Below are 17440 nucleotides of genomic sequence, written 5' to 3' on the forward strand. Positions count from 1 at the left end.
AGCATTGAAAACAACAGGGGTGGGAGACTGGATATGAAGTGCATACATCCACTATGCTACCATTCAAAATCAAAGCAGATAAGTCAGAGTTAATAAATATTTTATGGCAGGACTGTTAGTATGAATTCTTGCAAGAGAGATTCTGGCTCGATGTGGGAATACTTTCTCACTTCAAATTTAATGCAAATTATAATTTTCACAGGCCTCCAACTTCTCTTCCTCCACAATCCACCTCAGTCCTAACCCCCTCCACCCAAATACGAGCTGTCTTTATTTTATTTTATTACTGACTTTTTGTGGTGGATTTGTGTCAAACCACCAAATGCTAACAACATTTTATACATATAACAATGGACTTTGTAAGCTGTTATATGCACTGAAAGTAAAATAAGTTGCCTCTTTTCAACTCAGGCTATCTGGACTAGAGGCTTTTAGTATCCCAACAAATTTAAACTTAGAGTGGTCTCAAAGATATTTGAATTCTAATTTACATAGAAATGAAAAGGCAAGACAAGTGCTGAAAGTTTAGCAATGCAAATCTACAACAGGGAAAAATGTTCAGCAGGAAAATAATTTTCTCTAATCTTTTCTATATTGTTCATTTCCTGTTGGAAAAACACATCAAATATGGCCAGAGTTCACAAGTCAGACTTCATCTCCCACACAAAGAGATGGCTAAATGTGTTCTGCAGACTCTATTGAAAGGTTCAGACTACGGTAATAAATAGAGGGGCTCTTTTCCATAAAGACTTACTTATCCTGCTGAACTGATGTGTTTCCCTGAGAAACAGTAAGACGGTTAAAAACATTCAGTTCATTACGGGGCCGGCTTGGTGGGGAAGAAGGAGGTGAAAGACTAGCCTCTGAGGTTCCAGAATCTGAGCTACAAGAAAAAAAGAACATTAAATAGGTGGTTTTAATCAGTTATGATTTGTTAGGAATGTTATAAGAAACATGCTTTTTTAAAAAAGCTTTTCATTAGAGAATTTCTTCTTCCTCTCTTCCTTTTTTGTAAGATAAAATACACTCTGAACAATTTAATTAAAAAAAAAAAAACTTTTCCACTGGATTTTGTTACATTGCCCACAAGATGGCACTAAGGAAAAACTTGTCTGCTGAAATCTACAGTCAATACAAATAAACCAAGCCAAATTTAAAATTACAGTTTTAGAGTTAAAACCAAATTACTCACTTTACAGATGAGTACAGGGGAAAGAGAGCCAGAGTGTTTAAAACTGATTTGCCTTTTCCAAGATTTACTCACTTTTATTTTTACATTACTTATCTGCTCCATCCCCCATCTCCCAAGTATCCCTGAGACATTCAATCCAGTAGAAATAGGAAAATTACAACTTTAAGTACAGGAAGCAAGGATGATTAGAAGGAGAACGTCCACGACATTCAAGTCAGCTAATCCAGTGGTCAAAGTAGAGTGTGCATGTCGGCACAGGAGAGAGGATGGTATAAGATTGTCCACTTGGGTACAGAAAATATATGAAAACTACTTTTTATGTTTACTTACATGTTAAAGAAATTAGCTTTACTAATATTTAAATGGAGACTGGCACCAAAACTCTCCCTCCCTCAAGGCCATGTCAGAGATCTACCTGTCGCATGTAGCACCTTAGGTGACCTGAGGGAGGAGTGGGTATGCCACAGGGGAGAGAGGTTTCAGTGGCTCTCATCCATTCACTCAGCTTCATGTTGTGACATTGCAATTTATAAATGCCCATTTAAGTGGATCATCAGATTATACTATGCACTGTTAAGTAAATTAACCCTCACAAAACACACAAACAGCTTTTAAGAGATTTCAGGAAAAAAAATTAAATGTAAAAGAACAGCAAGAAAATGGTACAACTAACACACCTTATGATGAACACTAGTTTCCTGTCAGCTATTTTACAGAGGTAAAGTCAATGTCAGTTTTATCAGTTAAAATCAATTTCAAATCTTTCTAGAAGACTATCTGAAATATAGATTCACTAAACTTCATCTCAAGTGTACATGAACTTTTTACAATGATATGCTCAAATAACTGGAAAATAAATAAGAATACATGATTAGGGACAAGTGTTCAAATATGTTTACAGGTATGTGTGTGACCAAGAAACACTGAGCCAAACCAACAGCTGACTTGATCGTCTTGATTAGTCAAATCAGTCACAACCATAGATCTAGCCTGCATGTGGAAAATAATTTCACTGTTGTCCTTTAGCATCTAAGTGCACCAGAGATTTTATGTAATCTAGTATAAGTAACTTACTGTTTTTGTTCCTTGGCCTTTGATTTTTCTTTTTCGTATGCTTTTCTCCTGGTTATAGGGGAAGGCTCTGGTAGTTTTTTTTCTGATAGAGATGACTGTTTGGAACTAAAATAGAAAAAGCCTCTTTTAATCATCAAACTTTATTAAATATATACATACAAGTTTGTCTGGCAGAGTTTCAAACTAAAATTTTTAATATATCAATAACTGCAACTTGAGAAAGAGTATTACCCGGGAACAAAAAAACAAAACTATGATAGGAATATATTACATGGGTAATTTTAGTTGATGGAAGCTTGACACCTGTATATTTAACTTTTAAATTGGCAATCTTATTAAATATATGCAAACCTATTATCTTTGAATGTAAATATCAATGCTATACTGCCAAATGGCCAAAATCAATAACTGATTTTAAACATAAATGATTAGGTTGATTATAATTGTTACAGTTGGGAAAAAATTGTCTTTATAATCTTATAAGAACACAAAATATTAGAATATCAAAATATGAGAAACAGTGAGATTTAATGAAATAATACTTAAGACACAGTCAAAAACAGTACTACCAGTAATCATACACACACACAAATGACACACAATAATTTTACCTAATATTTAGGTACTAGTAGCTATATAAATTTTAGTAATAAAAACATTCTTATTATAAATTTTAAATGTTGAATAGTGGCTGTATAATCAACAATTTAAGACTATTATTTTTGTGTATGTGATAATAGATTCTGATTAAAAATGAATTTTTATTATTGTTGACTAGTTATATTAATAAGAAGAAAACACTATGGAATTAGAATGTACAATTACCAGAATGGTAAAACTAAATATTTAAATTTCACGTCCCTGACTTCTGACCACAAGAAATCACAATTCAAAAATCCTTCATCAGTTAAATCATAAGGGCCACTTAAGTAAATTATTTTACATCAAGCAATTAAAGTCATGCAGTAATGACATTAAGAGTTACCACACCGAGAATGTCTTAAATTTGAACAGAATTACACAAGTGTCTGAATTTATGAACACTTGAGAACAAATCATGTGAAGAGACACAGTCAAAAACATATATTCTACAACCTGTAATAAAGGATACACTTAAAAAATGAAAAAAATAAAGGGGTGGGGGGAGGGCAAAAAGAAGGTATTACCTGAATCTGGATTCCAGGCCATAGATTAAGTCTTGAAGTTCCAAAAGTCTCTACTCAATCTATTCTTAAAATCTGTTCTGTTTATATCATTACCTTCACCAAAAGCATTTCTTTAACAGTCATCTTATCAAAAAAGCACTGAAGCCATAAGCTATACTGGTTAGCAATCTCTATCAGCAAATCCAATAGTTAATTACATAGGCCACATCAAGCACATGCAAGAAAGTTGTCATCATTAAAATTACATTTGGATCTAAAGATAGCAGATGGGCTTACTCAATGGAAGATGGCAGAAATATCTTCATAAAATGAAGGAAGTTAAAAAAAGGTAACAAAACAAAAAAGGAAATTATGGGAAACAGATATTCAAAGGGGGAAAGTTTGTTATATTTTATTATTTGCAGAGTCATGTAATGTGTGCCATTTTTTTTTGGCAATATTCCTCAATGCAGTAATGCGTTCATTCCATAAATCATTTGGTAGATCATATGTGAGGATTACAGCAAAAAAAATATTATTATAACTCTTTACCAAGGGCACCTGGGTGACTCAGTCGGTTAAGCATCCGACTCTTGATTTCAGCTCAGGTCATGATCTCACAGTTCATGAGTTTGAGCCCCACATCAGGCTCTGTGCTGATGGCGCAGAGCCGGCTTGGGGTTCTCTCTGTCTTTCTCTCTCTGCCCCTCCCCTGCTTGTGCTCTCTCTCTTTCTCTCAAAATAAATAAACATTAAAAAAAAAAAAAAAAAAAAACTTTACCGGTGAATGATCTAATTTTAATATAACTGTCCAAACACACATACACACATAGCATACATACACATACTAGCCTGAGTTGGGAAATCTTCATCCTCAAGACAATAGTTGTTTTGAATAGAATGTTCATATTACATAAATGGGAAAGAGAATATTACCTCCTTTAAAGCTTTAACAATACAAAAAAAAATATTTTGTGCATACACTCATCCCAGACATGCAATGCCAAGTACTTCAAGGCAAAAAATTAGGAAGCCTTAAAATGATTGTTTGTGATTGATATTTCTTTTTCCTTATAGGGTTAGCAAAGGTTTGCTATCCTGACCAGACTCTTAGAACGAAAAATCATGTTCATTTAAAGCAAATAAAAGATGTTTTAAAGCTTCTGTTTTGTATGATGGTTTTATAGATATAACTACCTGATTTAAGTGTTCCTAAAAAATTTTGTCTATAATTCACAACTCAGCCTTTATGAAAATTATAATCCTGAAGAATGACCCTAAAACTTAGAAACAAGCAATAGGATTGAACAAAGAACATCTCATCTTAAATGATTTCAAATGTCAAAAAAATTAGGGGAGATAACACCTAACAGAAATTCCTTTGAAAACCGGAGATCTTGTTTACGGAATTTTAAAAAAATAGAAATAAGAAATTAGCAACATGCATATAAAAAATTTTTAAAAAGAAAGAAAAAGAAAAGCCAAAGAAAAGGAAGTTAGTGTAGCTGGGCCAGACTTACATGCTGCCTATCTTAGAAGGGAAGCCAGATGGGGGAGGGAGCTCTTTTTCCCTAGCAGAAGTACCACTTGTCTCTGTATTCATTCCAATCTCTTGCCCTTCTGCAACAGGTGTAAGAGCGCCAGGCAAGGAGGCATCTCCTGTACTAGTGTCTGAGGCTAGTTCACTGCTATCTGCATACAGCAATTCCATTTGAGTGGTGGTTCTCCTTCGGGCCTAGTCAGAGAATGGAAGGAAAAGCAATCAGAAGCAAACTTTTGCAGAGATGATTAGGGAATAGAGATTTAATATTAGTTTGAAATAGGTAAAAATATTTAGCGTGTCATTTCCTAGCAAGTGTCAAACATAGCATGTAAGATAGTGACAAGCCAGAGCTATAGCCATATGAGACCTTTAAAGGCCATAATAATAGCCAATATTTATATAATACTTATTGTATGCCAGGCAATGTTCGAACACTTAATTACATTAGTATGTACTATCATTATCCCAATTCACCAATGAGGAGACTAACGCACAGAGACGCTAAGTAATTTACCCAAAGTCACACAACTAGTAAGTGGCAAAGCCAGATTCAAAAACAAACAACTTGCCACCAATATGACTATGTTACCCTGCCACTCATGGCCACCTCCCTCAACATAAAATTTTTTTAAAAAAGAAAGAAGAAATTAAACCAAAAGTTAACTGCAGGGAAGCTCAACTAAATTCTGATTTACCCCATGCTCAGATGCTCATTTAATATCACTTTGTTTTAAATTTTATTTTAATATCATTTTTTTAAGTCTGCTTCTCAGTTTTTGTGACCCCATTCTCCTGATGCATTAGCTGTGTTTTTAACCTGCCTGCTGGATAATTCAACACGAGCCTACACGAGCTTTAGTAGCACGGTTAGGCAAGTGAAGGTTATTTTCCTAGAATCTAAATTCACTATACAAATTCCTTTCCTTACTCTTGAAAATGAACTGACTACCCCGTTGTTGTTCAGTTGTTATTATCACTAAGGTATTAATGGATAATCAAGGTGTTTACCAGATTATAAGCCTTTAAAGAGCAAACACCCTGTTTTATTCATCTTTATTTCCCCTGTACATAGCATAGTGCTAGTACATACCTATTTAACGTATACAGTTAACTTTACTTTTTCAATGATGAAAATAAATGAGAGGCGCTTGGGTGGAACAGTCAGTTAAGCGACTGACTCTTGATTTTGGCTCAGGTCATGATCTCACGGTTCATGAGTTTGAGCCTTGCATCTAGTTTCAGGCTGACAGCACGGAGCCTGCTTGGGATCCTCTCTCTCCCTCTCTCTCTGCCCCTCCCCTGCTCGTGCAAGCATGCTCATACTCTCTCTCTCTCTCTCTCTGTCAAAATAAATAAATAAATTTAAAAAAGAAAGAAACAGAAATGATATGAGATCCTTTCAGGCATCTTTGAATGAAGTTCAAAAGGAGTAGTAAGTAGCACCTCAGAAAATTTTTGGAAAAAGAAAACTCTCCGGCCAGTTTTTTACACTCTCAGTTCTCTTCACTGCCAACAGCCCAAGGTAGGGAGGAATCCTTTTCTTAGGAATTCCAAACTGTAGCGGTTCCTTCAGTAGATAATGTTTAGAGCACCACTTTACACCTCTCTCTGGTGTCCCAGAAGGGCATGAATATCTAGGCTTTCACAGGGCCTGAAAGACATTCAGGACCTTAAGAGATTTTCACCTCTACCTAAGACTGGATCCAAACCATACCAGAATGTTTTCTTTGAGTGTGGGAGTAACTTCTGCTTAGTCACTTAGAATAATAAAATAAAACCATATGTTACCAAGCTCAAGGATCATAAATACAGCCTGGAGATGTTTTTTTGATTGGCTTGACCAGTGTGTTAAAGATCAGGAAATTCTACATAAAAATCTGTATTTAAGGCTTCTTTAGGAAAAAATAGAAGATCTAGTTGTCTTAGGCCTATAATCCTCATGGCAAAAATGAGCAAGAGTTGAGTGGTGGTTATTTGCTTAGGTGAGGCATGTCCTCGTCAGGTAATCACAATGACCCCTACTCATTACATCCAGCCACATTATTCATTTGCATTACCTGACTATTCACTATGGGCCTTAACTCTGTCTTACCCATTTGCACAGTGTTAATTCTTTCAGGTCCTGATTCTTTCCATCCATTTAACAAATATTTACTAAGGACTACAAGAATTCTTTGTTTTTAAACATCTTAAGATGGTTAGTTAATTCATCTAGTATCAAATGCTACCAACACTGAATATGAAACATACCAAATATCTTACACATTTAACAGCATGTGGCATTGATATTTTTTTAATTATACAAATATGCATTATAGTCTCATTAGTTTTTAATACAACTAATTAATGATTAAGAGTTAGCTTATTATTCAAACCACCTCAGGATACTACTTTAACAAAATATATGTGATACACTTAAGAAGATACTAAATGTTAAAATTTCAAAAACCTCCTGCCAATTAACAAATTTTGCAAATTTATGCTGTATGCCACCACAGGGTCTACAATCTCCTTTATAATTATTAGGAAACTTAGGTGACGTTAATAAATTACCACATAACTTCCTTAATGAGTAATGAAACTTTCAGGAAAAACCTAGAAGAAAATAAGAATTGGTCTCCATAATCATAGCTTCTCCAGTGGAAGAAGTGCAATAATACGGTAAAGCACAAGTTCCACAAAGGAGAAATATTTTGACATAATGTTTGTTTCAAAGGAGAATATGGTAATTACAGAACTAAAGTTGTTATACACGGGAGTGATGGTAAAAGCATGCCAACTTGCTAACCTTCTTAAGGGTCTGAGGCCTATGTGTTTATTAGTGATAACAGAAAACTGTGGGGAAGGATGCTTACCTGTTATTTTCAATTCTCCTTACCTTGCTTTTAGGTTTCACTTCACCACAAAGTTTCATAAGGTCTGAAGATAGTGTGCTAGATGCAAATAAATAATTAACCACGGGTTAAAAGGGGACTTATAGAAAACGCTGTCTTCTATGTTTTTAACGATAGAAAACATCTTATAGGTCTACAGGGCAAAAAAGACAATATTTAAAATCAAAATGAATCACAAAATTATTCATTTTCTTTCTTTAAATATCCCGGTTTTTTTGTGGTGGTTAAGTATGACTTAGTTTGGTTTCCATAATACTATTTCTAGTGCTATTCACTTAGCCATAAAATTCAAAATTATTTGTTTTATGGTAATTGATTGAAGCAACAAGATAAAAGTATTTAAAAAATTACAGAAACAAATAAAATCTATTAAGTTTCTAAAGGCTCTCCTACCTTCCTTCTGATCCTGGGCTGTTCAAAGGTGCATCCTCATCAGTACTATCCTCTACATTTTCTAAAAAAAAAATGTCCAAAATCTAAGTATTATCCACATGCCACAATTTGAGTGACTGCAATCCCCATGCTATAATAAATATCAACATCTCAATATGGGCACTTTGGTTTTTGTAACTGAGTCCAAATAGAAATGTAGAAAAATACTTCTAAGAAACCCCTTTGATTATGTGTCCTAAAATGAGAAAAAGGGTCCAAAATAGAAAAACCACAAGTTTGAATCATAAAATATAGAAGAACAACATTCACAGGATGGAAATGAGATCATGTGTTTATCAGAGTATGTATATATTTTTCAGAGTATGTATTTATCCCATGCTATCCAAACATATGAAAACCCACAGAGTAAAATACAAGAGAGAGTAAATGTTGCATGAGCTCCCTTTAATGTACTAAGCCAACTTCAAAAACTATATAGGGGTAGACATACTTGCTATATTTTAATATGTCAATTTACTTAAATATTTTCCTTTATTTTTATTTTTGTTTTCAAGCAGAGAGTAAGAGAGTGGTGTGTGTGTGTGTGTGTGTGTGTGTGTGTGTGTGTGTATGTGTGAAGGTATTCAGAAGTCACACATCAGCATGCAGCTCATTCATATGTACATAAAAGACAAAAACAATAGGTTCACATGCAACAGTTTTGTAAATAAATACAAGTAAATCACCACTATTTCAGAACAACTGTAACAGACTAGTAAAGAAGAGGAGAAAAAGCAAACAAGTAAAACTAGTAGGAAGTCAATAAATCAAACAGCCACTGAAAGTAAACTATTTAAAATGTCAGTGAGCCCCTAACATAGGTGCAGGTTTTTAAAATATACACATTTTATTATAAAATCATTCTACAAAAGCAAACATATTATAAATAACATATGTTAATCAAAAATATATATGATTTATCCCCTTTTAACTTGTAATTTTGTGCATGTGGACTGTGGACAACTAATTCCTTTCTCTGATGTTCCCTTTCTTCCTCACTGTTTAGCAGATACTTTGATAGAAATTCAGTAATACTTGATACGTGATAGTATTATCTAAAATGGAGCCCATCTAGGACCCGTAAAAGGGAATTTACTTTCTGAAGTGAAGATCATGGTGGTCTTGAAGGCAATGTGTACCTCAAAGCCTACCACTAGAGGGAGGCTCAAGGACTTGCTTCACAGACGTGATAATTGCATGTTAAGGTGACTGCATTAGTTGATAATATAGAACATGAGGTTATAAAGAAATGACAAACCTAATCTTTATTTTCCCATGCATAAAGGCTGGCTAAGATTTGCCAGTGTTTTTCTTGTAGAAACCAGTTAGTGTGAGACCAGTTAGTATGTTAAACATCATATGAGTGCTTAGTAAAAACTTAGCTCCTGCTTATGCATGTATGACTTATTTAGAGATAATTATGGTTTGACATGACCAACCTGGCCAGAGGATAGAGGCCCCCACCAGGAAAGTCACCAGATCAGACTCCTCTGCTGGACTGAGCTTAGTCTGAGCACTATGGTCATCTGGGCAATAGAACAAACTATCACCTCACTGTTGTACTCGTAACTCTGAGAATACACATCCAGCCCAATACTAGCTTCTTTTCTCAACGTCAGAAAGTTAAAGCTAAAGGCAGAGACTTGCAACTTCCAAATGCCTTGAAGTTCATCTGTATCAGTGTAAAGTTGAGCAGTGTCACATCACTGGAAGTAAACCAGGTATTTTCAAGTCTTTTTTTTTTTTTCAGTTATTAGAAGTTATAAAAAAAAAATAGTGTATAGAAAAGAGTTAACATAGCAGCCCAAACACTACTATCCTTAGAATGGCCTGCTTACAAAGTTGGACTTTGTCTGGCATCTGGAAACTTGATTCTCAGAGCATCCCCAGTCACTAGTTAGCTACCGAAGGTACTTACTGTACCTATGTTGTTTGCACAAACAATATGGCTTATGCTAAACTCCTGCTTTCCTTCTGGGAGTCCTGAATCCCAGACAGATGGAACCTATGTGACCAGTCCCCAGGAAAAGCTTCAGGTGCTAAGTAACAAGGGACTTCCCTGGACATAAACATTGTGCACATGCTGCTGCATTTTCACTCCAGAGGGAAATGAAAATTCTGTATTATGTCCCATAGAAGGGAAAGATCATAAGGAAAACTAGACATGGATTCCTCCAGACAACATCTATGGTTTTTTGCCTTATGATCCAGCTGTGTATCCTTCCTACACTGCTCTCATGGATCTTTGCCATAAAAACAACCACATGCTAAGCCCCATGAGTCTTCATAGCAAGTCTCAAAGATAAGGGAGGTCTTAGGGATCCTAACATAGGTTGGGAAAAAAGAAAAGGATAATAAAGATGTTCTTCAAAGGCTACAAAAGTACAAGTTTATCAGAAAGGGATGCTGGCATGGTTCACCCTCTGGTCTTATGTTCTATCATTCTATGCTATGTACTTGTTCAGGGCACCAACCTGCTTGAAGGCCTCAGGCACACAATACTGTGGCTAAGTCCCAATGTTTTAGTTTAGTCATTGCCCAGAGGGACTCTTCTCTGCACGTCCCCCCCCCCCCCGCCCTTTCCACCTTGTCTTTTGCCTTGCTAACTCTTTTTCTTCCTTTATGTTTCAGTTCAAATGTCACCTCCTCCAGAAAAGCCTTTATCAACTCCTCCATTCTTGTTGGGTGACCCTACTATCTCTTCCTATAACTCCCTATACATATCTCAATCACCTCACTGAATTTATCATACTCTGTCTGTCACCCCCAGTAAGGCATCAAGTCGATGAGGGAAAGATTTTCTGTCATATTCATCTTTGAATCCAAACACTCAGCCTGATGTTTGAGGTAAAACTGGAGCTAAGCAAATGTTTTTAAAGCAAAGTTTATAGGACTCTCGAGCTTCTGTGGATTTAACTTCCATTTTTTTCTCTTTCTGTGTTTTTCCTCTAAGCACCTCTGGGCTAGACTATGGCCCCCATCCCTAGCACAGATTTCAGCCATGAGACACAGGTTACATCAGCTGAATGGGTTTCCACTCTCTGATTCAGACCTTTCTCCAGCCATAGACAAATGGAAGTCGTTTGAAAGTTGTAAAAAAAATAACACTGCTCATCAAATTAGCAGTTCAATATCTTCTGCACTAAAGGATATCAAGGAGGACACTTACACTTTTCTTCCAAGTTAAAAGAGACAATAGATGTAAATAACAATTTACTTATTACTAGGGGCACTTGGGTGGCCCAGTCAGTTAAGTGTCCAACTTCAGCTCAGGTCATGATCTCATGGTGTGGGTTTGAGCCCTACCTCGGGCTCTGTGCTGCTGGTGCGAAGCCTGCTTGAGAGTCTGTCACTCACAATGCCCCTCCCCATTCTCTCTCCCTCCCTCTCTCCCTCTCTCTTTCTCTCTCAAAATAACTAAATAAATAAAGTTTACGCAAACAAAGAGAATTTACTTTTTACTATAGATTGGACCACGAAGAAGAACAAAGAGGAGGAGGAGGAAAGGGAGGAAGAAGAACAGAAAGAGAAGAAACATGCCTGATAAGACATGGAATGGCAAAAATCCTAGTTATAATCCAGGAACTTTGACAGTCTTGGTTAGGATATAACCAATCCTATTTGTTCTACCTGTACTTGGTATAGTTTAAGCAGCTTAAAAGTATCAGCCTTTCCATACCTATATTATGCAGTTGATCTCAAGAAAATACTACTTTGAGATTAACATGCGGTATAAACATCTAAAAAAAATCAAATAACTCATGTATTTTATTTATGTAACATCTTATTTAAAACAAATTCAGATGTATAGATTATGTTTATTCTACTGACACATAAAGGTAAGTACATTTAATCTTTCAATTACATTCCTCTCCTTTAAGGATAAGCGTTTAGAACACTTTTGGCAGCTGTGTGCTTACAAAAAAAAAAAGATCAGATCAGATTCTGAAAAAAAAATTTAATTAAATAAAAACTGCTCCAAAATAATCATTCAGAAAAATCACAAGTAATAAAATTGCCCTGATACTCCTGGTCCTTCATGTGTATCATCATTGAGAGGAGCAGAGACATTATTAATGGGTGGGTGTAGCTCATGACAAGGTTGTAGTGGCAAGGGGAAGGTTTGAAAATCTCTATATTTGGTCATCTCTAAAGCCACTTCTAATCTGAAAATATTATAATCATAAATATTGTTTCAATATGTTCATATAGAATGCTTTGAATAATTTCAGTTTACAATGTTAAAATATATGTATTTAATTTTACAAAAATTAAGAATAGCTGAGAATCTAGCAAATATATACCAAAGACAAGTATATATCAAAGATATATGCTAAGGAAAGTTATGAGGTTAAAACAACAGATGCAAGTTAACAGATACATTTAAAAATTAAAAAGAAATGTATACTCCATTTTTTCCTACAAGAAACAGAAAGAAAGGCTTACGAAACTGGAGTCACAGCTGGAGGTCAAAAACTAAAAGACAAAATTAACTAAAGTATACTTCTTTAAAAATCTAATAGGTTTTAAAACAGGAATGAATGTATAGGAAAGACAAAAGACTTAGTATGTTTGTGGTCATGGATACATTTCAAAAAGATCATGCAAAAACCAGTTGGCTGCCAATAAAAATTTTAAACATAAGATGTACCACAATTAGTGTACATGAACAATTAGTAATTCATGCAGCTGTAGGGTACACAGAAAGCTAAACATACTTACCTAAAGGTACGCTATCTAGATCTGTGTAAATAACAGCAAAAAGGAAACAAAAAGCAATACTCCAATCAAAACAGATCCAATGTTAAGAACTCCCACATAAAACAAGATTATGCACCATTTATAAGATATGTAGAATAGATGCCATAGAAAACACTTATTATTTTTTAAGGCAATTAGATATGCAGAGTAAAGTAATGAAATGTGGTTAATATTTTAAATAACCAATTCAGAAACTTGGTTGATCCTCTTTATTCATAAAAACTAAGTGCTCAATAAGGTTAAATAAGCCTTTTAAAGTTGGTAATCATTTCTTGGAATGACAATAATTAAATCCCCCCAAATTTATACATGCAAATTAAAGAAGGAATAATTATTAAAAGCATGAGTAAATATAGCATCTATTCAATCAAGCAATAGGGGAAAGAGGTATAGTATAGCATTCTCAAAGAGCAAAGCTACCATGCAATTTGTTTAACAGAAATTTAGTCCGAATTACCTTGTAAAGCATGGCCTAGTAAAGCATCAAGCTCAGGATTTAATTCTGCTTTCTCTTTCAACATATGGAATAAGAGCTGGTTTTGTGTAGCGCTGGTTATTTCGGTTTGTTTAAGCCGACCTTCAAGTACTTTAATTTGAGCCTCTTTCTGGGCAGCCTGAAGACCCTGTAACAACCCCAAAACATAATAATAATAATAACAACAACAACAATTATCTCAGGTCATACATAACAGAATCTTCCATACAAAGATGTGTATCAAATAACAAATGCATATGATATATGGACTTTGACATCCGATAGACGTTGATTCACTGTAGCTCCTCCGCTTACTAGCCTGGTGACCTTGAGCAAATTACCTTATCTTCCTACTTCAGTTGCCTCATATGCAGAATGATATTAATAATATCTACTTCCTAGCACATTGTGAAGATTAAGTGGGAGAACATAAAATAAAGGGTCTAGCACCATCCCAAAGTGGCAAAAAAAAGGGGGGGGGGGAGTCAGAAATCATTATCATCCTCAATATTTAGGATTCTTACAGGTGACAGGTTAATGCATTTACATTCAAAGAGGAGGGAAGCACCACTGTATTTTTTACTTTCAGATTTCTTTTTGAGCTGTGAAAAATCAATACTAAACCAAAGTTATGATACCAACTTTGTTTGCACCCCAAGAGATTTTTCTTTTCATTTTTCCTTTGTTAAAGCAAAAGATGAATTATTTCTTGTTTAAGTTGTTTACCTCTTCTAATACACAAGCACAATGGATGACAAGCTAATGAAATTGATCTAAATAGTCCTGACTTTTCTTAACTCTAAAGAAAGGTAAAAAAAATACTTTTCAGTTAAAAAAAAAAAACCCTTCTTACCTATTATAAAGGAAAGGGTCACTGATGAAAGATAAACAAAATGAATTAATCATTATTTGGGTGTAGTTAGATCATACCTTATTGATACCCATTGACAAGAAGTGGTCCAGCAGGTATCGGGCTTCTGTAAGTGTGCAAGCATTAATGACCGCAGTGATATCCAATGTTTCTCCTTCTTCCTACATCAAATCAGCATAGACGAACATTATTTTGAGCTGAATATATTCAGAGGCAAAAGCCTGTTGTCTCATTTATTTATTTGATAGTGTTGGGTAAGTTAATAAGACTCCTCAGAAAAATGTAAAATATGATCCCTACTCCAAGAAACATATGGGTTAGTTGAAAAGAAAAGACACATTTGAGCAGTTAAGAATTCAAGGTGGATTAATAAGTGATATACGTTTTTACATCTTTTTGATTTAAAATTTTTTTTTAATGTTTATTTATTTTTGAGACAGAGAGAGACAGAGCATGAACAGGGGAGGGGCAGAAAGAGAGGGAGACACAGAATCTGAAACAGGCTCCAGGCTCTGAGCTGTCAGCACAGAGCCCGACGCGGGGCTCGAACTCACGGACCATGAGATCATGACCTGAGCCGAAGTCGGACACTTAACCGACTGAGCCACCCAGGCGCCCCTCTTTTTGATTTTATAAACAATAAATAATATCACAAAATCAGCAAAGAAATCTGGAGAGCAAGCAGGGAGTGATATTCATGCAAAACCTAAGAATCATAGTAAATCCATAAATAGAAAATTCCTTGATATAAAAATTCAAAGTGCTTTTTATGATTAAAAATACAAAAACATCTTCCTTAAGCCATTAACCATTTTTTTAACAATTACAAACCTTTGCTTCTTCCATCTGCATGATGTTGGCTTGACAATCAGAAATACTGTCATTGATGTAATCTATGTTAGCGGTTAATGACTCCATCTCCTCATTGATGTTAACCACATTTTTATCTCCCTCTCCACTCTCCTTGACCATCTTTTCTCGTCTTTTTGAAAGTTTCTCTCGTCTTTTTGTGAGTTCTTCCCGTTGCTATTGAAAAAACAGATTGGATTTTAAGAAATGATATTCATCCAGGACCTTAAGAATATTATGCTAAATGAAATAAGTGAGTCACAGAAGGACAAGTACTGCAAGATTTCATTCATATAAGGTATCTAAAAGAGTCAAACTCATAGATGCAGTAAGTAAAATGGTGGTTTCCAGGGGCCGGGGGCCAGGTTGGGGGGATTTGAGGGGTGCTATGAAGTTTCAGTTACTCAAATAAGTTCTAGACATCTGCTAATCAACACTGTTCTTATAGTTAACAATGCTGTACTGTACACTTAAAAATGGGTTAAGAGGGTAAATCTCGTGCTGTCTTTTCTTACCACAATTAAGACAAAACAAAACAAAAAAGAAATGATGTTCATCTGTTCACACATAATGCGATCAAAACCCACAAAAAAAGAAAAAGAAAAAAAGACAAATTGGTAAGGATTAATGTACCAAGGGATCAAATTTGGAAACCTAAAATTACCAGTCAGCTAAGAAAGAACATATCTATGTTCTGTTTTCCACACCTTGAGGAGTCTATTCATATCCGTCTCCATATTGGAAATAGTCATTTTCTGCATGATGATGTCTGTGACCCTGCGCTCAAGAAGCTGCCACTTCATGCGAGCTGTCTTGGAAGTAAACACTCGGCCAGTCAACCCTTTCCTCTGATATTTTTTTCTATAACCATATAAAAACAGATAAACATAATTATTACTTATATGTTTATTTGACTGTATGCCAAAAAATAAGCCGTTTTTTCATTTAAGTCCAACATTCAGTAATAATGCCATAAAGATTATGTCAGAAGGAACAAAAGAATTGTACTGACCTGGTTCCATTTGTTGTGGGCGTTGGTAAGGCCTGGACTCTTGCCACAGGAATTCTCATTTTCTGCTGGGCTCCTGCCCTTGATACATCTGCTTCTACAGCAGCTGCACTGGAACCCGTGTCCTGAACAGGGGTATCGGATGAGCTCAGCTTCCGCATGACTTTCCCAGCTACTCTATCTGACATGGGCCTCACTTGCCTACGAAGAGCTGTAACCTGAAAGTGCAACAGAGACAGACTCACTCTTTTAGTCTACAGAAATACATCACGTATCTCAAAGCCAGATGTTTCCTCCAAATGATCAACTTGCCTCTTCGGTTTTGCGACGAAGAACCACTTCTTGGTTTCTTTTTTGGGCTTCCAGAAGTCTAAGTTGATGCTATAAAAATAATATTGAGTAAGTTAAAATACTAAACTGAAAGATACAATGCTTCCTACTCCTGCATTAACGTATGCCCCATCCCACTGCATTAACATATGCCCCAATACTTCCTACTACTGCATTAACAGATGCCCCATCAGTTCTTAGCAAAATCTGAGCTAAAAACGACCTTGCATCCATTACTACAGATAAGAATATTTTATTCCAATAAACAAAAATACATACTGATGCAGCCACTTCTTTCTGAAAAATGAAGTTATCTCTGTGCCACAATTTTATTTAAGAAACATTCATAGTGCTTACTATATACAAGTGCTTTTCTAAATGCCTTACAAATATTGTATCATTTCATTTTTTGCTAGACATTTAATTTTGCTGAGGAAGAAACACAGCTTAGAATATTTCCAACAAAGTCACCTTAAAATATATCAGTAATTATTAACTCCATTTTAAATATAGGGAAAACATATATTAATTGTATTAGCACTTTACAAGAACTTCGGAAATATTATGTTGGGTAAAGTAAATGAAAAATAAAACATGTCGGTATTGGTTACCAATTTGCTTTTAGGTACTCTATATGATAAAGACATATGATAATTATGTTTATAATTAATTGTTAATTAATTATAAACAACTTTAAGTCATTTTATAAGGCTATAATTTAGGAAGAAATTTTGGAATGAAAAAGAACACAGATCCTAGTTTTGGTTCTGTCATTTATTCAACTCTGTGATCTTGGGCAAAGCTTAGGAATTGGACTTAATCACAAATATCCCTTCTAGGACTTAAATTCTGTGATATACCAAAT

At 35.0% G+C, this 17440-nt stretch overlaps 1 protein-coding gene across 10 annotated transcripts in view; it reads right to left on the reverse strand.

Moving 5' to 3' along the window:
* KIF21A (kinesin family member 21A) overlaps positions 1-17440 on the reverse strand; it is a 149167-nt gene that overhangs the window by 22128 nt on the left and 109599 nt on the right. For 4 of the 10 annotated variants that reach the window (XM_030322186.1, XM_030322183.1, XM_030322181.1 and 1 more), the window contains 12 exons: positions 16558-16626; positions 16249-16463; positions 15944-16097; positions 15219-15413; positions 14447-14548; positions 13499-13664; positions 13003-13023; positions 8242-8302; positions 7833-7887; positions 4932-5146; positions 2267-2371; positions 755-883 (listed from right to left, as the gene is read on the reverse strand). In XM_030322186.1, coding sequence (XP_030178046.1) covers positions 755-883; positions 2267-2371; positions 4932-5146; positions 7833-7887; positions 8242-8302; positions 13003-13023; positions 13499-13664; positions 14447-14548; positions 15219-15413; positions 15944-16097; positions 16249-16463; positions 16558-16626 — 1487 coding nt within the window. The remainder of the gene's footprint in view (positions 1-754; positions 884-2266; positions 2372-4931; positions 5147-7832; positions 7888-8241; positions 8303-13002; positions 13024-13498; positions 13665-14446; positions 14549-15218; positions 15414-15943; positions 16098-16248; positions 16464-16557; positions 16627-17440) is intronic. The other 6 variants (XM_030322187.1, XM_030322185.1, XM_030322184.1 and 3 more) reach the window with 2 other exon arrangements.

The sequence above is a fragment of the Lynx canadensis genome, chromosome B4 (assembly GCF_007474595.2).
Source record: "Lynx canadensis isolate LIC74 chromosome B4, mLynCan4.pri.v2, whole genome shotgun sequence".
Classification (NCBI taxonomy): domain Eukaryota; kingdom Metazoa; phylum Chordata; class Mammalia; order Carnivora; family Felidae; genus Lynx; species Lynx canadensis.